Source organism: Camelus dromedarius, chromosome 11 (genome assembly GCF_036321535.1).
Source record: "Camelus dromedarius isolate mCamDro1 chromosome 11, mCamDro1.pat, whole genome shotgun sequence".
In the NCBI taxonomy this organism is placed as follows: domain Eukaryota; kingdom Metazoa; phylum Chordata; class Mammalia; order Artiodactyla; family Camelidae; genus Camelus; species Camelus dromedarius.
The window spans coordinates 17659809-17682237 of NC_087446.1; the positions used below are offsets into that span (position 1 = coordinate 17659809).

Below are 22429 nucleotides of genomic sequence, written 5' to 3' on the forward strand. Positions count from 1 at the left end.
ATTTTGTATTTTTACATCTGGGTCAACTAGGAATCAAGTGGCAAGACTAGAAATTGGCAAAAGTAGAAGCTGGTGGTAATATTCTTTAAAAAAAAAAATCTCCACTTCTCTGTGTGTGATTAATTTTTTTAAATAAGAGAATAAATTTTTCTTTAAGAATTTTGGATTCCATGGGTTTAATTAGGATCCTCAGAGACTATATGAATCTCTTAAGATTTAAACCTAAATATGTCTAGAAGACTGCAGTAAAATATTGGAAAATGAAACCTACCAAACATTGGTTTCAGTTACTTGAGAAGTTATGCATGACAAAGAAAGCTTTATTTGGGGATTTACAAAGGGAAAATTATAGAGGAACCCTTTCCTGTTGTTCAGATGATTATTAATGGTTTCATTGATTGGTTTAATTAATACTCAGTGGTATTAAACAAATATTTTCAGGTTGGACTAATACTCATTTCATAATTATTTTACTGTATTGTAAGTAATGCCTCCAGAGCTGTGTAGAACTCTGGTAACAATAGTTTGAACAGGTTATCTCCCACATTCTAGTTTTCACCTATAATGTTTGACTTTGGACCATTTTTTCTATGTCTCAACTTTTTGAAAACAGAGCATACAGTTATAATTAATCTGTTTTAATATCCTTACTTGCTAATTTTCATATGCGTATATCAGGTCTGGGTTGGTTTTGGTAAATTTTTCTTCATCATTATGGATCGTATCTTCCTGCTTCTGTCCATACCTGGTAATTTTTGATTGAATGCCAGACACTATGAATTGAGTCCTGGATATTTTTGTATTGTTATAAAAATACTATAAAAATACCAGAGCTTTGTTTCAGGATGCAGGTTTTGCTGTTAGGCAAGATTTGTAAGGCAGGACCAGAGCAGTGTTCAGCTTAGGGTTAATTGTTCCCCATTACTGAGACAAGACCTGTGTATTCCATCCCAAGCTTCATGAATCCCGTTTCCCAATCTCACGGGTGAGAATGGGCACTGTTCCTGGCTCCATATGAGCACCAGACACTGTCCTGAATGTTTCAGATGTTTTTTCCCCATAATCTTAGGTAGTTACCTCACATGCATATGCAATCAGAATGCAGCTCACCTGATGACTTGCAAGGTGGGGGCTGGGTGGTGCTCTGCAAATTTCTGAAGTTCTTTTTCTGTACAGCTCTCTCCAGTCCCTACAATTCTAGCTGCTGTGGTTTCTCTGGATGCTCAGCTCTGTCTTCTCAACTTACAGTGTGCCCCTGTATTCTCCCTCCTTGCATTATAGCTTGGAAACTCTGAAAAGAGTAAGCTTGCTAATCCTAAGACTGGTGTCGTTTTCCCCATAACTGTCCTTTGTTGCTTATTGTCAAGTGTTTTGAAAACCGGATTTTTTCATGTAATTTGTGTCTTTGGTTTTTTTCAAGTGAGGATGAATCTGGTTCCTGTTACTTCAACTTGGCTGTACATGGAGGTCTGAATTAATTTTTTTTAATTTTAATTTCTAATATAGAAAATGATAGATTTAACTGTCAAAAAAAAAAAAACCCTTTGGGGTCCTTAGTAATTGAAGAATCTAAAGAGGTCCTGAGACCCAAAAATTTGAGAACCAATGGTCTAGGCCAACATTTCCCAGTGTTCCTTGAGATATTAGTGGTTCCATGGACAACAAATTCAGTGCAAGGCTTTCTTCAAGTTAAAACAGACTTCTTAACCATAAGATCTCAAAGCCCTCAGTAGGCTAGTGTGTACTGTGACTCTACAGGAAGATAGGTAGGTAGGTAGATAAGTAGGTAGATAGGTAGGTATGTAGATAGATAGATAGCTCCTTAAACTTAATTGATCATGACTTTCTAGAACTAGAGTTGCCAGCAGTCCTCCCTGAATGTACGAGACCACCACAAGGGGCTGAAAATGTCCCAAGTGGGTCATTTTTAAAACAAAAAAAACTTTTTAAACAAAAATATTTACCATGAGGAAATTTAATACCACATTTGGACTCAAGCTAGCTTACTGACTTAAAAACAAATGATAAAAGTGATTCCTCCCAGAACAGAGCCTGCCCGAAGCCAAATTCCATTTCCCACTCCTAGTACCACTAGAAGCTATTACAGTTTTGGAGCAGCTGTTTTGCCATGGCTCCCAATTTAAGAATAATTTTAATTATGAGTGGGGGCCTAAACCTTATCAGGCAGAAATTTCTAATTATCAGGTAACAACTCATGTAAAGCATTTTTTCTCTCAGATACCTGGTGGCATCTCCAATACAATTTGGGAAACATGGTAGGTATGGGAAGTGGTGGCTGTGTGGGAACGGATTATATAACATTCTGGTTGTCCACAGCTGCCTTTACAAACCACCAAAAAATTTAGTGGATTAAAATGGTATTTTTGTTCACAGATCTGCAACTTAATCAGGACTCAACAGGAATAGCTCACTCCACTCCACTTGGCATCAGCTGGGATGGTTCAAAAACTGGGGACTGGAACAGTCTGAATGCTCACGCATTCACACGTCTGTGAGTTGATACTGGCTGATGAGGTAGATCTTAGATGAGGTTACGGCTGCAGTACCTACATGTGGCCTCCCCGTGTCGTCTGGGCTTCCTCAAAACACCAAGGCTGAGTTCCGAGAGTGAGCATCCTGAGAGAAAGAGGCAGGCAAAAGCTGTAGTCGCTTCTAATCTAGCCTGGTCCATCACACTCTGTTAGTTAAAAATGAATCACTAAGATTGACCTTTATTCAAACGGAGGGGAATTAGACTCCATCTTTTGATGGGAATATCAAAAGAATTTATGTGCATGTTTGAAACTACCACAGAATGAATCAGAATTTACTCCATAATTATTCTTAAGTTCAGCCTATTCCCTTAGTCAATTAAATTCTGCAGCATGCTTAGCAGAAAGGCCCTTCCTTCTCCCATGGTGTACTGTGCCTTCTGAAACATGTGAAGTGCTCAAGGCTATGAATTCTTTCCCCCAGTATACCCTCAATCAACTTTTTCCCACTAAGTTTCTGCTTATATATATATATACATATATATATATATATATATATCATACATAACACACCCCCTTTAGCTTTTCAAAATAAGTAAAACTATGTTAAAATAGGCTTTAGAAGATGAAGATGTGTGCAAAGACTTGGCTGATTCAATTTTACAAACACGTTACAGACCCATTTCACACCCTCACCCTGAAAAGTAAATGGTTGGATTGAATCTTTGGTAATGAACTAAAAGTTCCTGGAGAAATAATGAAAATATTCCTTACATGGTCTAATATTCCTTTTCTACCTGAGCCAGCTGAATGTGCCAGGACAACACAACATTCAGCACTAATTCTGCAGAATTGAAATCTGTGAGAAAAATCACCCGTTTCGAGGATTGGTAAGTAACCATCAGATGAGAGTGGGGGGTCTAAAAAGTTAAAGTCACGCTAAGCCTCAGATTCTATAGCTGTCTGTAGGTAACTGTCATGATCTTTGGGTACAGATAAATCAATAGAATTTTTAAGTGTTTTGTTTAACCGTGTGCGCACTCCCAGGACAGTGTGCCTTTCTGAGGAGCTTGTTAGAAGGAATTCTGTGCCCCCCACCCCCACCTAGAGATTCTGGTTTGTAGGGCTGAAGTGGGGCCTCAAGATCAGCCTTTTTAACACCCAGGTGACTATAGTGCGGGTGGACCTGGGGCCATGCTTTAGGAGACTGCTCCCGACAAGTGATGAGTAACCACCAGGCTCGAATGGGGCAGGCAGGCAGGAATTCTGCGCGGCTGAATGCCAGCTGTGAAGAGCTGGGATGGCCGGGCCCGTTGCCTAGCAACCCTCACTGGGGAGGCCAACTTGCCATAATGCAAACATTAACCTAGTGAGTCAGCTGCGTAATGGGGTGGACTCTCTTTAACCAATAAAAATGCAGGTGGGGACCCAAAGGATTTTCCACTAACCAAGATCACAACAGCTCCTCCGAAAGGTTAACTGAAAGACACTGAACACCCAGATCAAGCTGAAGTTTTATTTAAAATGTAAAAGACATGGTTTTTGACATGCTGATGAATAAAAGCAAAAGGCCACAGTGCTCTCTTCCTAGTCCGCCGGCCTATCCAAGTACAGGGCAACATACAGTACTTAAGTACTGGTAGAATTTCACAGTAGTTTAGTGTTAGATAATCTGTGCCTGGATTTTGCAGAGATTCTCAGTGTGTGATCTCCATTCCGGGTTTGCACCTCTACTGAGCATGGACAAGGGCTCCTGCTCCTTGGCCATAGCCAAATCCCTTGGGCCCAAAGTTCTTCGCATAGCATCCTACAGAAGAAAAGGGAAGAATTGGTACAAGTCCATTAAGCTTTGCCAGCAGCACTGCTTAAGGCCAACAACAAACCCCTACAAATTAAAACTACCTCTGGCTATGCCAAAAAGAGTTCAACTTATTCAAAATGTGAAATGTGCCAGGTAGTAACTGTCTTAAAGCTGCAGAGGCAAGTCCGGGCATTCTGGTTCCACAGTAGTCAGTTCGTGGTCCTGACTGGGTTATAAGTATGCAAATCAGGTCAGGCGAGTTGTATGTTTGTCTACTACCTTCATATATTCACATGCTTTGCTTAAAACATTAAGTTGAAAATTGTATTTGTAGGGGAGTTTTACAGGACCAGGAACTTAACTCACTATCATCACGAATGTTCTGTGGTTTCCTCTCATCTTGTGAGCATCTCTAGATCTTGTATTTTCAAATACCCAGTGGCACTATCCTACTTTTTCCTCATTTTCAGAGTACTTTTGGTTTTGTTTTTGCTTTATGCTGGTGACATTTCCTTCTCTAGTAGCCAATGCAGGATATTTATCTGGGTAGCAATAACTGAAATTAATTTTACCTTTACAATAGATTTCACCTTCTTTCTCAGTCAGAGTGGTTGACTCAAGACTCTTCCCACACTTGGCACATCGGAAACAGTTTTTGTGCCAGGGCTGGAAGAGAGAAATGAAGAAGTCTGAGAGGCCGTGTTCCTGCAGGACAGTTTAGATGTGGCAGGTGGCTCAGGAAGATCGACCCCCGAGCTCCTGACTGCTGCAGAGCGTCCCCACCGGAAGACTGAACTGGCCCCTCCAGTGTCGACATTCTTGGCTGCCTGCAAAGGGCTGAGTTCAGACTTCATTCCAGAGGATGTGGACTGGGAGCTGCACCACGGATGGGCCATTTCCCTAGCTGCTGTCGCACACCTCGCTGCAAGCCCAGCGTGCTTCTCTACAGACTGCCTCCTTTATGGCCGAGAACCCTGCAGCTCCAAGAGGTGAAGTGGTGAAGTGACTTTTCCAAACCAGGTGTCCTGACTAGTTCACTGCCCCCTCTCAATCTCACTGCCCCACCCCATCCCCACCCCACTACAGTGAAAAACCTGCAGAGTCCGGATCTGTTAAACAGCCTGGCCTTTTTTGTGAACAACCTTCAGGAAGCAACCCCACCTCTGAAAACAAGTTCCTTTTAAACGAAGATAGGAAACAAAATGAATGATTCAGATGGAAATTGGATTAAGAAAAACTATAAGACAGAGCTCCCGAGTGGACTGCGCAGGGGTCGGGGGGAGAAAGGGAGCGGAGAGTTAAGTCCTTCACTGTTACTACTTCAGGCCGGCACTCACCTTTCCAGCTCCAATAATCTTCTCGGCGGCGTATACGGAATCCCCACATCTGGAACACTTCTCAGCCCCTCCGTATTTCTGAGCAAATTTAGAAGTGTTTGGATTTGTTGTGGGCCTGTGAGGTTGAACACTTGTGGAAAAGAGGAAAAAAGGAATTAGGCAGAATTTTCCAAAGAATCATTGTAAGTCCACAGGCAGGCACATCGGAATGCTGGTATCCCGTCCCTAGGCTGGAGGCCTCCGGGCCAGTGCAGGGGAAAGAAGAAAGAAGAAAGAAATCTCAGGGGTGGGCCAGTTACTATTTCAACCTGTTAATGGGCTCGCTGTAGTTACAAAAAGACAGACTAGGCCCCAGACTTAAATATGTGTCCCTCTGAGTCTAAACTCATCAGAATCCACTGTGCTAACCTCTCCACTAAACAATCATGCTGTGCTTTATAAAAGCCTGCCACGGCACATATTTTCACCCCACATTCATAGTATTATTATCATTCATATTACCCCTGGAATCACAGCTGGCTTTTTACTTCACAGGAGATAGAAAAATCAGTGGTAACTGAAGCAGTTAAGTTTCTGCAAATAGGTCAGATGACCTACACAGTAATTAAGAAACTGAAGCATGTTTTACAGATCACTTAATTTCGCAGGACATTAGGGGAAAGTGTCAATAAATTACTTTTTTCACGCAAAAGTATTTTAGAAAGTCTGCCTATTACTACGTGACCTTTTTATCTTTACTTTTTCTCTGTAGAGTCTTGTTTTCATCAGTATTTTCAGGTCACTAGGTAAACCATATTTTCCTCGCTTTCTGTAATGTATTTTCATTCAATATGTAGGTGTACCCTACCATGCCGAACACCATTCTGGGCTTTGAAAAGATTTAAAGGCTCTTGTAAAACCTTACAAGCAGGCTGAGTAGATAAGATATGACAGAAAACAGCACTCAGCAAGAGGTGGCGAGGTGTCAGTTTTTCCTACTAGAGAAACACTTTTGTCCTAGTTAGATTTTATTAGATGTTACATACATACTTAAAACATTAATTTAGACATGCTGCCTTTTCATAAAGCAATTTATCAAACTCTTCACATGTACCTTCAATGTCTTCATCTCCAGCACCTCCACTTTTTGGTTATTTAATGGTTTCCTACACTTTCACCTAAGTTAATATGTATCATTTTTTGAATCATGTTTGACGTGGCCACTGGAAATTTTATTCTAAGCAACAAATATCAATTCGCAGTACTAATTCACGGGACTGGATTTTCCCATTGTCCCTAATATGGGGCTATTTTTTAAAAAAAACTCCACAACCTATTGTATACCTCCAGTCAGCCCTCTTTACCCATGACTTCTGCATCCATAGATTCATCCAATCTTGGATCAAACATATTCAAGAAAAAAATTCCAGAAAGTTCCAAGAAGCAAAACCTGAATTTGTCACATACCAGCAACTATTTCCATAGCACTTCCATTGTAATACGTGTTGTAAGTAATCTAGAGATGACAGCATACCTGAGAGGACGTGTGTAGGTCACATGCAGATACTACACTGTCTTATATAAGAGATCTGAGCATCCTTGGATTTTGGTATCAATTTGGAACCAATCCCCTGCGGATACCAAGGGACTCCTGTACTTAACTTTCAAAAGTGATCTTTAAGAGCTATTCACAATGACATCCAATGCTTGCAGTTAGGAGTTTCCCAAGAAAAATTTCAAAACCTGCCAATCATACTGAGAAGAACTTCATATGGATTACCTCCTACCTCCCTTCCGACAACCTCGTTAAGGTATGGCTAACTGTTACCTCACAGGACAGAAGAAGAAACAGGGGCCTAGATGTTAAATAACTTGCTGAAGGGCTGGAGAATTAGTAAACTGGTGAGCCTGACCTAAAAAATGCAGGTCTGCCTTGGTGAAAATGCTGCCTCTTCAAGAGACCCTCCTGAAATCGCTGGGTCCCGGTAACGACCACCTGCCACACAGGGCGGTCCAGACCACAGGTGCTCCCAGAGTTCATTAAGAACGGCTTCCCTACACGGTCCTGCAGGGTGAGTAGCATGTGGCCAGGCTCGAAAGGGAAGAGGCAAGGGCACAGATGGACACAGGTCAGCACAGAGGGCTGGCCAGTCCCTGGAGAAGGTGGAGAAGCAGAGGGAGATAGACAAGAGGGTCCCCTGGTCTTTTAAAACTATGGCAACCACCGATTCACTTTTCAGGCAATGGATGAATCTGGTTTTGTTTGGGAGGAGTGTGTACAGGTGTATGTGTCTTGAAAGGTTTCAAATAAAATCTTGGGAAACAAGAATGGATTTTAACAACTTGGAAAAGGAGAGCAGAACAAGAACAATGAACTTGAACAAAGTCCAAGGTAAACCGGGCTCCTGCAGGTGACAGCACACAGCAGGGAGTGAGTCTGCCCTCATACAACTGAGGCACAGCAAGGAACCAACGCTCAGAAAGTGACCGGAAAAAATGCAGGACAGAGAGGTGCAGTGGAAAGAGCACGAGTCTAGGGACCAGATGGATGGAAGTTCAAATCCTGGTTCTGCCACGTTATCTGGGTGACCTGAGCCTTAGTGTCCTATCTATAAGACAGGGACAAAGTATCTAAACTCAGAGTCACTGTGAAGATTACATAGAATGAACATAAATGTTCAGCAGACATAATTATTTCAGGCTTACCGTAATGCACTGTGCCTAAGATCATAAGCTTTGCAGTTACACTAGGTTAAGTTCCAGGCTCTACAATTAACTAACAGTGTGACTTTAGGCAAATCACTTAATTCTCACTGTCTCAATTTATTCTTGAGTGAGATGAGCAACATCTCATAGAGAGTGAGGATCACATGAGTTACTGTGGATTACCGCATGGTGTCCAGTCCACAGTAAAGGCACAATTAATGGTCTTGTCCAAGGAAAGGCCATTCTATTAATTACAACAATTTTGGCCTCTTCAATATAAAATGGATACGAAAAATGTGAAGTCCAAAGGAGGGAATTATTGGGTCAAGAAGTAAGAATTTCAAGCTAGAGAAAAGTAATTTCTTGGTGGGAAGACGTTCTTGTTCTTACATGGAAGGAGTGAGCGAGGAATTTTCACTGCTTCATTACGCGTGAGATTTAAGTGCATCTCATGACTCTGATACTAACTTTATCATTTGACTTCGTGATGTCTGGTCTTTGAAGTGCTATGAAGCGGAAGTAAATGTGAGCCACTCGCTTTTGAGAACATCACGACTCCTTAATACACCTCAGAAGGCCACAAGCCAGGACCAGAAATCACCGGAATCATCAATAAGAATGCTCGTCAGCTCCAAGTGTCAATTATTTCAAGCAAAGATTAGTCATTTACGCTACAAAATCTGAGTCATGAAGAAAATGCTCACTTTAAGCTAAAAGTCTGGAAACCCCCAGATTCCCATTCACCAAGCAACAAGAGTTGCTACGACTCATTTCCAAAGGTGGCACAGCCCTCACTCACCTCTCGGGCTTGATGCCCAGCCGCTCGCCGCGGTCCATGCTGAGCGTGCCGGCGCCCTGGCCATACCCGTAGCCCTTCGGCCCGTACTTCTTCCCGTAGCAGGACTTGCAGTAGACCTCTTCATCGTGGATTGCCACCGTTGTGCTGTCCAAATTTTTCCTGCAAACCACTGAGGGGTGGGAAAGAGAGACTTTGTAAACAGGTGCCCAATACGCCTTTCTCCTTACAACAATGGTGGCCCTGGCACAGGCTCTCTTATATTCCCGGTTCATTCTGTGGTTCCCAAAAGCCCCAGGACAGCATCTGGGCGGCTCAGCTACCTCTGAGGACAATTTGCCTTCCTCTAACTTCCTCTGGTTGTTCCAGAAATACATCCGAATTTTAGCATCCTGAAGCCTCAAACTTTTTAGCATGACCTGCCTCTCTGGCCGGAGGGAGAAAAGTTTCAGAGATGGCTATAATTACGGAACAAAACCTACACTTTGCACCCAGACCCTTGCTCCCAACCCTCAACACTCCACTGTTTCATCCAAGTATTGTTCAACAACAGAAGGGCAGGAGCCCCTTGGGAGAGCTGTGTCTGCGGCCTCTCTTCCCCACAAAGCATAAAAACGGTTTTAAATCCAGAATTTCAAGTTTTCATCACTAGTCTCAAAGAGAAAAAGCAGTATTCTTTCATCTCGCCACCGGCTTCTCCATCAAGACTAAGTATGTATGAAAATCGTCAGGTGGTTTAAAGTCTGCATTTGTTTTCTCTTCTATCCCAAAGGGGAACACATTCTTTCTTGATGGATTTCTTACCACAAGGCATTTCCACGTACCCCACTTCATAAAACTGCCAAATGTCATCATGTTTTATCCAGACATTATTTCACTTTCTGAAACTTCAATTAAGCTTGAGAAAGAAAGCCCTGGGAGAGAGCTCGCTGGTAGCACAATCAGGCAGCAGGAAATCCAAGATCAAGGCGGCAGAAAAGGGGATCCTCCCTCCCTTATTTAAAAGAGTGGGAGAAACGAAAAAAGGAAGAGGGGGAGAAGGGCTGGGGGGCGGGGGGGAGAAGGGCAGAGGCGATTCGTGGCTGCTTTAGAGTTAGATGATGAAGTTTTATCTCAGACTGACGTCCCCGCTGGTAGGACAGAATGACATCATCTACTTTTGAACCTTGCTGTTGAGGTTCAAGTAGCTGAAATACATTTTCTTAAAGACACAGTTAACCTAAAATTTTACACTGCTCTAGAACAAACATCCTTAATAGACAATAATATATAAAAACTTTTTATTTGAAAAAAAATTTTTTTAATGGAGGTACTAGGGATTGAACCCAGGACCTCGTGCATGTTAAACATGCACTCTACCGAGCTATAACCTCCCCCCAAAAATACTGTTTGTTTTTAAACTCATGTCTATTAGCCAAAGGAAGTTTAACGATATGAAAATTTTACTGCAGAATGACCACCCTCCTCCCAGCCCTTGTCCCTTTTCTCTGCAGTAAAATTCTCCTACGTCTGCAAATTACTCCAAGTTATTTCCTTAAAAGGCGTTGGTCAGCAGAGACAAATAATTAGGAAGGAGTAATAAAAATGACCAGTAAAGAACCTGACATGTAATAAACACTGACTTTATTATGGTGAAGACATCATGGCTTAACCTAGAGGAAACTAAGCACAGTTTCTCCAGTATTTGCTTTTCCTCTTTGTTCACATATTCTCTTGGTTACAAAGCTGCTGAAAAAGAGATTCCCTAAAAAAAAAAAAAAGAATTTCTAAGAGAAGAAATAGTTAAATGAAATCTGAGAAATGCTAGCTTTTATGCGGGCGCACAGAGCAAACATTCATGTTGTATTTTTATTCTTTGTTGTCTGTTTCTGGTCATGTGCAGAGCAGTTAAACTATAAAAAGGTCCAGACGCCTTGAATGCTGGTGCTCAGAGGGAGACGGACAACGAAAATTTGAGAGGCAAGTGTTTTCTGAAGATTATTCTTTAGCATAACCAAATTTATTTTTAAGCTATGCAGTTTCTAACAGTCATTTTCACTGTACACTACTCTAGAGACGGATAGGTGGGGGCCTCACATAACAAATCCTTGAAGAAAAGTTTTGTCATTTGGATCACAAGATGATTAACTGAAGTGGCTGCTCTCCTGTTTTAAGACTGACAGCTGAGTCGTCCTGAGAGCGAATCTGCAGGGAGAGGCGAGAGGGGGCTTCTCTCCTGTTCCTTTTGTCTCCTCAGCAGGTACTGAGCATCCTTTGAGCAGAGCAGACTAGCATGTGCTGTTTGGTGGCCTGCTTCCTGCCTGTGAGACACTCTGGTAATTCTCCATCTATAAACACCAGGAATTCCCAAACCGCCTCTATGGGGTGTTCACATCCTAAGTTCCTTTCCCTCAAATTAAGGATATAGACAACAAGAAACAACTCTGAATGTTCACTACCAGTGAAGACCGGGTTGGAACTTAGAGACATCTGAATTTCAACTGACCGTGCAGCATGCAACTGGCAAGGAGGTTTCAAAGGGAAGGAGCCGGGACAGCAAGAGAGAGCTGGGCTGGGTGCGGGGCAGTCCATTCATCCAGAAATCAGAGCCGAGCCCCTAGGATGTGCCAGGCCGAACACAACTCTGAGCCCTTGGGAGAGCGGAGGAACACAGACACGACAACAAACACAGGGAGCTCCGAATGGAGGCTGCGAGCTGGGGTCACCCCTGCGGTCCTCGCTCTTGGCCAGAGCACGTGCAGTGCCCAGGAGGACAGCAGCCAGAAAGCACGTGTGCTGCTGAAACTGTGTTTGTTAACAAAGCCACAGGTTCTTCCTGAAGGAGGTCAGCTGGGGCTTCTGACACACAAGTTCTGCCGGGGGTCCAGCCCCGGGGCCACTTACTGCACAGGAAGCAGCAGCGGTGGAAGCTGCGGCCATCACACTGCACCTCCTCCGCGTGGTACACGGTCCTCCCGCAGGCCCCGCACTTGTTTCCACCTCCCCAGACGGGCATCCTGAGGGAAGAGAGGAGCATGAGAACGTGAGCCCAGCTGAGGAGTGCCTCCCAAGGTCCTGGAGAGCTGTTTAAAGACGGCGCTGGATTCTTTTTAACCTGCCCTCCTGCTGCATCTCCAAATGGCCCGCAAGCCTTCAAAGAACCTGCTCTCACCTCCCAGATCACAGCTCTTTCCTTAGGAAACCGGCTGGTCGTGCGCACTAGAACCGTGCAGGTCGCCAGGCACAAAACAACTGTGCTGCTCGAATCCACGGGAGTTAAGAAGGAAGTGTGGGGGGTGGAGAGGCAAACGCTGCCCCTCACACTCAGCGAAGAACTTACACTTGGGTGGAGGTTTTGATCACATATTTAATTCATCGTAACACCAGCAAATTCTTATCATTTAACATACACAGCTAGGACACACTTTCTAGGGAGGAGGAACGTGTTGGATTGCCCAGCAAGATAAAGTTTTAGTTTTATCTGAGAGTTATGCCAGGGGATCGCGGAAATAGTTGCTTCCCTGGCTAGAACAGCCGCATGCATGGAGCCTTGCTGTAACCACAACAGACACCCACCCAGATGTCTGCCATTTCAGTTTCCGTGCTTCCCTAATCCCAGAGTCCTCCAGCCCCAACAGTTGGTGTTCCCTCTTTGGTAGGCCCGTCGGTCCACACGGAATATGCTACCAAGTTCCCTTCCTGGCAAAGTGAACTGTTTGTTGAGTGTGTCTGAATAACCCCTAAGCAACGTGGCCCGATGAGGTGGTGGAGCTGGAGGTTTACATCGTGAGCCATCTTGCTATGACATGGGGCCAGCAGGTTCTAATCTCCTCAAGGAACCCGTCTATCTGAACCAGTTTAAAATGCCTCATTGTGAATGGCTGACGTGCTCACAGGCCTTTGCCAGTACAGCAAGTTGTCCTGCAAAGACGGTGTGTTATGTCTGCCCTGCCCTGAGTGGTATCTGGAAACAGTGAAAGAATTCCTTTCGTCCCCACCGTCACGTTCAGACTTCCCTGCAGTGAGTGGTGTTCGCAGCCTTTGCCTATGACGCCTCCTCCCATGAGCTGCTTGCCTCTCCAGGAAACAGATGTTTAAGAAGGGTGAGACCTCCTTGCTTACTCAAATCTGGCTAGAAAAAGAAGGGAAAAGGATGGCTGCCAAGCAAAAGACTGAAGAGCCTTCAGTCCTTAAAAGGGGGCAGAGAAAATTCCCATCGCACCGCCCATTCTACACCATTAAGACCATCCAGAACTGAAGGCATTTCCCATCAGAAAGTGTCATCATACCCCGAACCTGGTACCTTACATTTTCACATATTTACTTGGGAGCAATCACCAATAAGGAGCCAGATTTCTAACAAGACTAACGCTATCCTGGATTGTCTTTGAATAACATTTAAAAATACATTTAAAAAAAAAAGCTAACTCATCACTTCACTCTCTATTGTAGAGCAGCTTGGACTTTTAAAAAAGGAAGGCTATCTTCCCTTTCTTTATGTAAAATAGGGTTACTTAAATTCACTTCTTTTACGTCAAGTCTAACTCCTATTGTACAGGCCACACCAGCCAAACGTGGATCATGTCATCTTTTTGGGAAATACGTATCCAAGTTCAACAGCATTCAGCTCACTATGTTAAAAGCTTCTTCCCCCCGAGGGTGGGGACCACAGCTCTGTCTTCCCCCACACCATCCACCAGAGTACTTGGCATCTGTCAAAATATTGTCTTTTGTTTTAAAGAATCCTTCCTTTTCCAGCTATGAAAATTCCCAGTTCAATCTTATGCTTATGAAGACAAAGGTAGCACCGCCTTACACTCTTTGTCACATTCTTGGATTCTCAGTAAAATTTCCAAGTCATTAAACTTTTCACAAGTTCCACTCAGCTTATAGGCTTTCCTAAGGATTTCTGAATAACCCCTTCGGTGGCCCAGGCTGGTGGGGTAACAGAGCATCCTCAGAAAGCTTCAGTGGATTTATGTTGAATTTTTTAAGCTGGACAGTGGGTAATTGGATGTTCCTTACATGATGCTCTATTTTGTATGTCTGAAATATTTCATAATGGAAGGGACGGAAGGGAGGGAGAGAGGAAGGAAGAGAGATTGGTTTAGATAGATCTGGGTTAACCACTATTGTAACAGTTGTACAACCTTGGGCTTTGCTTATCTGGAAAAAAATTAAAAAAAACAAAAACGGGAGAAAGGTAGCTCTCTCTACCTCACAGAGACATTGTGAGGATAAACCAAGGTAAACAAACGCCTTGGCAGACATCCAGGTACCAGTAGCTTGAAGATGGAGGGGGCATCTCGTACTGTCCAGCCGGCTGTCAGTACCCCAGACCAGCTCAGAGCAACAGACAGAATAGAGAAAAAAGGGCTCATCAGTCACTCATAAACCTTTTCCTGGGACATTACAGCTTGCTGCAAGCACGACGACAGTTCCACTTGTGGTGACTAAGACATGAAGTTCAAATTTACACTTTCAGGGTGAACCCCTGTGGATGTTTGCTGGATTTGGCAGGGGGAATGGGACCATCTTCCATTTCTGTCACTCTTGGCATTGCTATGCGCGTGTGTGCATATATATGTATGCATATATATAAACCCAAAACCGAGGCATCATGTTTCCTACAAGCCCTTGGCGGCTCTACTCCACAACAGCTGACACTAATCACAGCAGACTGGATGTGCACAGAGCAATCTGGGCTGCACGCCTTCCCCAACTCTATGCGTTAATTTACAGAATAGCAAGAGGAGAAATAAAATCCCACGTTACACACACCTCTTAAAAGAGGCCAACCCCGGGCTTGTTCAGCTTCGTCTTGTTCTTTGGTTTTCAATGCCTGAAAGAGCTCCAGCACTAGGATTTATCCACTCACTGTGTTAGATTAAAAAGCTTGGTTGACATCTCCACACCTATGTGCAGTTGCTTTTTGCTGCTTCTCCCTAGTCTGAGACACCACCCGGCATTCCTAAGACTTAGCCCTGGAAGAAAATGACTATAGTCTAAATCTGAGTCACCTTGTGGTAAAGTTAGCTCGTTCTCTGGACAACCGACGAGAACACAAAACGACCACAGGGATCATTCTCGCCACCGGTGCTGCGTGTACTGCCTTCGCTTAGCATCTGAGTGACTCAAATCCATGAATTTCAAGTCTACGTGTCGCCACTTGCCATTAAAGTTAATCGCTCTGATACCAGAGGTTTGGAGTGAATTCATCTATAAACCCAGATTCTAAATGCTTCCAGAAGCTTTGACATTTTATGACTACACACAGGGCTTTGTTATGATACTGGAACCTGACTATAATCTAATTTCCCAAAAGAAGAATCTACTATAAACCAGTTTCATCTTGAGCCACATCCAGAGGGGGAGTCACTTGTTACGAGAATATGTAAGTGAATAGCATTGTCCCCAGTTACAATGACTTGTAAAGAGGCCCGAGTCTGAGAGCTATAATTGGAAGTTAATCTTTACCCAATGGCCATCCTAAACCTTTTTTTCTTCTGCAACCCAAACTATCTGCTTAGTCTACTTCCGTTTTCTGAGTGAGCACTGCTGAGCAAGGACAGACTCTCTGTGTCTTAGTGATGGGCTCCATGTCCTGTTTGGCTCCTTCTACCAAAGCCAAGTCTTTAAGCTGGCCTTTAAGACAGCTCAGCCTCAGTGGAAACATGGATTTTGGAGTCAATACAGTCTCACTTTTCATACGTAAAATGAGGATAACGGTACCTTTCTTACAGAGTTGTGAAGAGAATGAGATGAGAAAAATGCTTACAGTCAGCACTCAATTATCAGTAGCTTTTATCAGCAATATTTAGCAATGTTCAGTCTTTGTTTTCAACACTCACCTTCTCCTGCCCATCTCAGAGTCCATCCATCCCTCCATCCCGCCCTCATCCCTCCACATCAGGAAAACTGACGTACCTCCCTCCTTCCTTCCCCAGCTAAACTCCTGGCTTCATTTCCCAATCTCGAGTAATTCTCCCCAGGGTAGGAGCAGCTAATAAACACTGAGTAACACTGGACTGTTTATGAAGCTCTCCTATAAATATATTAATTCAGCATTTTATAAGCCACATCTTGGGTGAGGAGCTGAGGATAAAAGGGTAAAAGAAGGCTCACCGTTTCTCCGGGAGTTCTACTTTGGTGGTAGAAATAGGTCAACAAACAATGGCGATATAATACAGCCCGTACCACAGAAGCACGTAGAAAGGGCTTTGGGGAGTCTGTATGGTCTATTTATATAGGGATGTCAAAACAGCTTCATCTTGTTGACTGACCGACAGTGGGTTCCTGGAACTATGTTGGAAAAGATTCCAGAGTTCAGTCAAGGTTCTGCTTTAAACATTATTGTGATTAATAACGTCCTTCATAGAAAGTGCAGTGCACATGCCGCCTCTAAGACAGTCCTGGGAACAAAGAAAGAGTGTGGAGCTTAGAATTAGACAGACATCAGTCTGAAAGTCAGTTATCAGCTCTGTGATCTCGGCCAAGCTCCTTAATCTTTGAGCCTCAGCTTCTTCAGCTGTAACTTGGAGATGGATGACGAGAACCCTCTCAGTGGATGGTTGTAAGGATTTAACAAGATAACATTCGTAAAGTACCTGGCAGAGAGCCTGGCCTCCACAAACGCTGGCTTCCTTTTCCTGCAAGAGCCCCGGTGGTTCTGAATATGGTTACCAAACAGGCAGTGTTAAATTAAGCGACTTGCTCAGGTCACTGACCTCCCAAGATGCAAATCTAGGCTCAACCATTCATGTTTAACTCCAGGACCATAAGCTGTCCCCCAAACTCCCATATCTGAGTTAAGGGTTGGGGACATTCAAACCACCTGAGAGTGATCAGTCCTTGAGAATATCAAGTCACTTACACACAGGAACACCTTCCTCTCTGCCCACTCTCCATCCATCCAACTAGCAGTCAGCAAGTGTCCTCTATTCGCTCATCTCACACCCAGATTGCTACTTTCAAAGAAAAAGCACTCTACCAGCCCTCTCTGCTGACCAAAATCTATGTTCTTACCGAGGGCCACCTCCCTTCTATCTTGTAAGCGCTGCTGTGCTCAGATCAGCCTCACCGTTTGTTACAAGTTCTGTGTCTGTTACCACTCTTGTCTTCAACTTGGAGGTCAGCAGAATCCTTGACGGAGCTTTGGAGACTACCTGCCAAATCACACACTGTAATTGGAACACAACTGTGCTAGCAACTCGGTCACCCTGGCCTCCAGCATCTGCCGCGGCAATCCAGTCTGTGCAAACTACAAGATATTTAATTATTCAAACAATCTAATGCTTGTGTGATTTTTCCATGGAGTCAGACTGAGATTTCTATGCTAAGACACCTGTTTATTTGCCAAATGGTCTTAGGCTGGCAACTTGATCTGCTCGTTTTCTCTTTTTAAAAAGGTTTTATATCATAAGGCAGTTTTGAGACTGAACAATATACGTAAAGCACTTAGAATACTGCCCGCCACACGGTAAGTAACAATAACTAGAAATACATATATAAAGCTGACTATACTTATGTTAAGTAGTTCACTTATATTAACTTACCTAATCCTTGTAACAACTGAGGTAGGCATTAACCATTATCCTCACTGTATGGGTGAGAAAGCTGGTACAGATACATTAAGCAGCTCATAACTGTGAAACGGAAACAAAATTACCAATTCCACTTAAAAATACCAGTGAAAATTCAAATGGACTGTATTGAGTTTATTTGACTGATGTTTCACTAAAACTAAACCACTGCTAGCAGCACAGACGTAGTAGTGACTAACCGCTCCAGCAGTTCTTAAATTAGGTATTTTGATCCTCTCTCCAACTTTTCTCTTTTGGAAGAGGCGCCACCACGAAACCTTCTTTCCCATGGTGAACTGGGAAGTCGTAAGGCCCTAATGTACCACAAGGTGTGTCCTCTCCTTCTCGGTCAAGGTACTGTTTGGCACAATGAGTTGGTGAACAGAACAGCAAGGAACCTGATGTCCTTTGCAAATGAGTTACAGTATATTTTATACGTCTTTCGGTTCTTCCTCTAAGACTTATGCTAAAATTTAAGTTTTCTTTTCAACAGTCAGAACTTGTGCCTGGCTCCTCCACCATCCAGTTTGAGAATACTCCCCTAAGTCAGGAGTCTTAACCCGGGGTCCACAGATTCCTTGAAATTCTGGGCATTGGTGAACTGGGTACCCTGTACTTTTTTATGCACTTAAAAACAGCTTTGCCAGACTGCCAGAAAGTTCCACGACACAAAAAAGTTAGGGATCACCATCCTAGGTAATCCAAGTGTAGGAATCTCCCCCATCTAATAGAAGACAGGGGATGCCATGCAAATACCAGCCCCAGAAATGATACAATTGAAGAAACCTGTGAACTTCTTCTGCAAAGGGGGGAAAGTGGGCAATACTGTTCAGTCTGAGTCAGCGCTCCCCTCCTGGAGGAGCCTTTCATTAATAGCCATTTCTCCCTATGTTCAACCAAGTGCAGAACGGAGTCTCATTACAAAGAACCTCTCTCAAGCTGCGCTGGGCTTCCTGCAAGGAACAGCATGCCTTCCAAGAACCCCTGCAAGGTATGTGCTGTTACATCCATTTTACAAGGTGAAGTAATCGAGGCCAGAGAGGAAAAGAGCTTGCCTAAGGTCATCCAAACAAGTGGGTGCTGAAACTGGGATGTGGATTTGGCCTCAACTGGCCAGTCCTGTCCTCCTCACCATGCTATGCCTCCTCTCCCACAGTGGGCTTGCTCTCCCCCGCTCATCTGATTGACCTAATTTTTGACAGAGAAGAAAAATAAGAGGCCCAGATCGCCACATTTAGTGGCGGCATTGAAGCTGGACCCAGGCTTCTAGAGCTCCTCATTTATTACTGCCCCCTCTACTCTATGCCATGGTTCTTACTGTTTTAGTATAAAATACAACTTCCTCAAAATCCAAGTGATTTGGCAGTTTCATCAGGACAAACCTCCAGTGACTACTGCTTTCAGCCCAGTATTTAGCATATAGTACTATCAATATTTGTGAATACGCTTGGAGGAATCCGTTAAAAAAAACTCACAATAGAAACCCTGGAGCAAATCTGCTAATGTATCTAATGCCTGAGTCCAATTAAATCTGTGTGCTCTACAATTGCAACCTTACTCATCCCTTCATTCACTGAGCCCATATTGGCTCTGGTCCAACCTAAGCCAAGCACTGTAAGTTCCGGAGACCGCACGGGATGCAGCCTCTACCTAACTTCACTCTGAAAGAGCAAAGGAAACTAGAATCCAGAGGAGAAAGAGCTTTGAGAAATATTGATAAATATTCGGGGGCAATCAATTTGAGAGGGCAATGAGCAAGGAGACAGTAGGGGGAGACCGCAGAGGACATCATAAAATCGGTTCTAGTTTGGTATGCAGTTTTTAAAGTATGTGAAATTCACCCTTTTATAATCTATTGCTCATCTCTTTCCTGAAAATTTAAGTCAAATTATAGCCAACTTCGTGGCTGCTCTACTCGAGTAGAGCTTTAAAGTAGAGCTTTAAAACAGCTTAATTAGAAAAGTTAAGAACTAAAAAAAAAAGAAAAAGAACTTAAGAGACCATTTTTAATGCCCGAGTTTAAAAAACTACCTAAAATAAAAAGCGTTTATAAAATGAAAATGTGCTTGGTCTGCAGACTGCTAATAAAACAAGTTAAAACATCTTGGATAACCATTTAAACAAATAGCGTTCAACAAACGTCCTGGCTGGGGGGAAGGTGGGGGTGGGGCGGACGTGGGTGTCTCCCGACTCAGAAAACCCCCCTCCCTCGCCCCGGGGGCTGCCTACGTGGAGCTTTGGAACAGAGGATGTGATTTTCAGGACCTGTTGCAGAATTTACAACCAAACATTCTTGCTTTCCCGGTTGGTACCTGAATGGTAGAAAGTTCCGGAAAACGCTGGGAGTGATCAATATGACGTTTCACTGCTGTTTCTTCAACATTTAAGGTTTGGTGCTCGGTGGGCAGAGACCACCAAACAATAGGGGTACCAGGAGCTCCGCACCGCAATAAGGGAAGGATTTTGCGTTCGGCGGGCTGTGGGAGCCCCCACCTTACCTGCAGGGCTACGAATCAGCCCCCTGGGAAGGTCGCCCTCGGCGGGGGGCACCAGAGACCCCGAGACTCGGATCCCGCCCCCACCACCGCCTCTGCGAAGAGAGAACGCGCCCCTGGAGGAGGGGGCCCAAGGCTACTAAAAGGCGGATTAGCAGCCACCCGAAACCCTCGACCCCACCTCTCTCTCCCAAAGAAACCGGTAAGGAGGTTATTTCTCTGCCCAGCGTACCCGAGATCTGAGAGCAGGGCTGGGGCGGCCACGCGGAGCTGGGCAGGTGTGTGGAGGCGCCTGGCGGGGATCGGGGCGCGGGGGTGAGGAGGATGGCTGGGGGTCCGAATGGGGACCGCGATGGGGACGTCGGAGATGAGAAGGGCGCCGGCAAGGCAGCCTGAGAATCCCGGGAGGCTGTGGGAACCCCTCACCCCCGGGGTTGGCGACGATGCCCCCACCTCCGCTACTCACTCTAATCGAAGCTGGACCACGCACCGCGAGCAGAGCTAGCGAGGACGCGAGAAACCGCAGCAGGAGTCTGGGAGCCGCAGCGCCCCGCGCGCCCGCCCCTATTAAAGCCCCTGTGGGCGTGGCCCGTGCGCCCCGCCCCCACTCCGCCGCGCCCCGCCCCTGCGCGCCTGGCGGATTCCCGGACCCGCTGGGAGCGCTGGGGACGTCTGGCGGGAGCGCTGGTCGCCGCCGGGCTCCGGGTAAGGACCGAGAGACAAAAGGCAGAATCCCGCCTCTTCCTGCGGCTTCCCGCCCGGCCGGCATCTTCCCACGTCCTGGGACCGCTCCCGCCCGCTTTACTCCTCTAATTACTCTGCCTCGTGACAGTAGGCGGCGGTTTCTACTAGTGACTAGGATTTGGGAAAGGTGACTTCCTCACCCTGCAGGGAGGCGGGACGGCGGGGCTGTCCCGCTGGGAAGCAGCCCCCGCCGCCATGCGACGTGCCCTTCCTACCGCGGGCGCCAGTTCTCCTTCAGGAGGGGACAGTCCAAGGTCGAGGGGGCTCCAGCACTAGAAAATCGGCCAAGTCGGGGGTTTCCACCACCCCTCCCTTGCCTTATCCTTATAAGTAAACTCGACGTGATTAACTTCCCCAGTGGACAAATAGTCTCTGGCCCGATTTCCAGCTTCTGGGAATCCGCAACCTTCCTGTTCTTAAAGAGCAAAATTTCTCATCTAGACTAAATAAATGACGTTACAAAAACGCCTCATTACCCAAGTGTTTTGCTTTTCCCACCACCGCTGCTGCGGGGGTGGGGGCTGGAGCAAAGTGACCAAGCCAGCCAGAAACGGGGCGCCAAAGGGCCTGGGGTTAAGTTTGTTGATGTCAGAAAAGCCCAGGAACGGCAGTGATAGTCCAGAGTACGCAATACCTGAGCTACAGTCTGATTTATTGTTTTAGATGAAAAGAAAAATAAACAATGCTATCTCTCTCGGGTTCATATTGTAGATCTACTGATGACCTCTGTGCCAGAAGCGATGATCCCTGACAATTGATATTTGAGAGAGTGGGGAGCTTTTCAAAAAGGGCTGTGCCTAGGCTCTCCCTCAGGCCACAGATGCGGTAGCCTTCTTCAGTGCAGAGCTTCTCAGCCTCCACACTACAGACGTTTGGGGTTGGGTAATTCCTAGTTATGGGGGCCTGTTTTGTGCTTTGTAGGATGCCTCCGCCCACCAGATGCGAGTAGCACCCCTCCCTCCACATTGTAACAATCAAAAAGTCTCCAGACACTGCCACATGCCTTCTCGGGGGAGGGGGACAGAGGGCTTTGGTTGACAGCCACTGCCCTGGTGTATATCTGCATGACAAACTACAGAAGTGGCTTATAATATCATTATTGTTTTATTTTATATTCTGGGGCCAATCCAGGGTAAACCCATTATAAGAGCAGCCTTATTCTCTGTCCACCAAGTACTTAGCGAAAACACAGAGTGGTGATTGATATCTCCTGATAGTGTGGCAGGAGTCTGGAAGCATTCCCACCTGCTGTGAGCTTTGCTAAATATGGGCAGTCCGTATTTTCATGACATCAGCTAATGTCAGAGTGGCTTGACTCCTGGGGCTGACAAGGAAATTCTGCCCTTCAGAGTCTACATTCACTTTAGCTCTGCTGCTTACAGTTACTTTTTTTTTTCTTACATTGGTTTATGTTGTGTTTCTACTGAATGAAGCTATCAGTGAATTTTGCTACCACACTGGTTTTCAGCAAACCATTGTCTGTTCTCTCCTGCTGTTGGGTTCTTGATGCCTCCAGAA

General features: G+C 44.9%; 1 protein-coding gene and 1 long non-coding RNA gene across 2 annotated transcripts; both read right to left on the bottom strand.

Annotated features, from left to right (window-relative positions):
• Nucleotides 1-3994: 3994 nt before the first annotated feature.
• Nucleotides 3995-20718, bottom strand: CSRP2 (cysteine and glycine rich protein 2). Its single transcript, XM_031463106.2, has 6 exons — nucleotides 20634-20718; nucleotides 11995-12107; nucleotides 9115-9283; nucleotides 5631-5760; nucleotides 4866-4959; nucleotides 3995-4299 (listed from the first exon to the last, which is right to left on the bottom strand). Exons 2-6 carry the CDS (start codon nucleotides 12104-12106, stop codon nucleotides 4223-4225), a joined length of 582 nt encoding a protein of 193 aa, XP_031318966.1. The 5' UTR covers nucleotide 12107; nucleotides 20634-20718; the 3' UTR covers nucleotides 3995-4222.
• On the bottom strand, nucleotides 10713-11984 carry LOC116156468 (uncharacterized). The gene is made up of 2 exons (XR_004140301.2): nucleotides 11597-11984; nucleotides 10713-10855 (listed from the first exon to the last, which is right to left on the bottom strand). It is a non-coding gene; the product is annotated as an uncharacterized LOC116156468 (long non-coding RNA).
• Nucleotides 20719-22429: the final 1711 nt, after the last annotated feature.

Coding starts and splice junctions, on each gene's coding strand:
- CSRP2 (XM_031463106.2), bottom strand. CDS start 12,106: ATGCCCGTCTGGGGAGGTGGAAACAAGTGCGGGGCCTGCGGGAGGACC. Junction 5,761..9,114: donor CTGGGCATCAAGCCCGAGAG/GTGAGTGAGGGC, acceptor CTTTTCCACAAG/TGTTCAACCTCACAGGCCCA. Junction 4,960..5,630: donor AGATTATTGGAGCTGGAAAG/GTGAGTGCCGGC, acceptor TCTCTCTTCCAG/CCCTGGCACAAAAACTGTTT.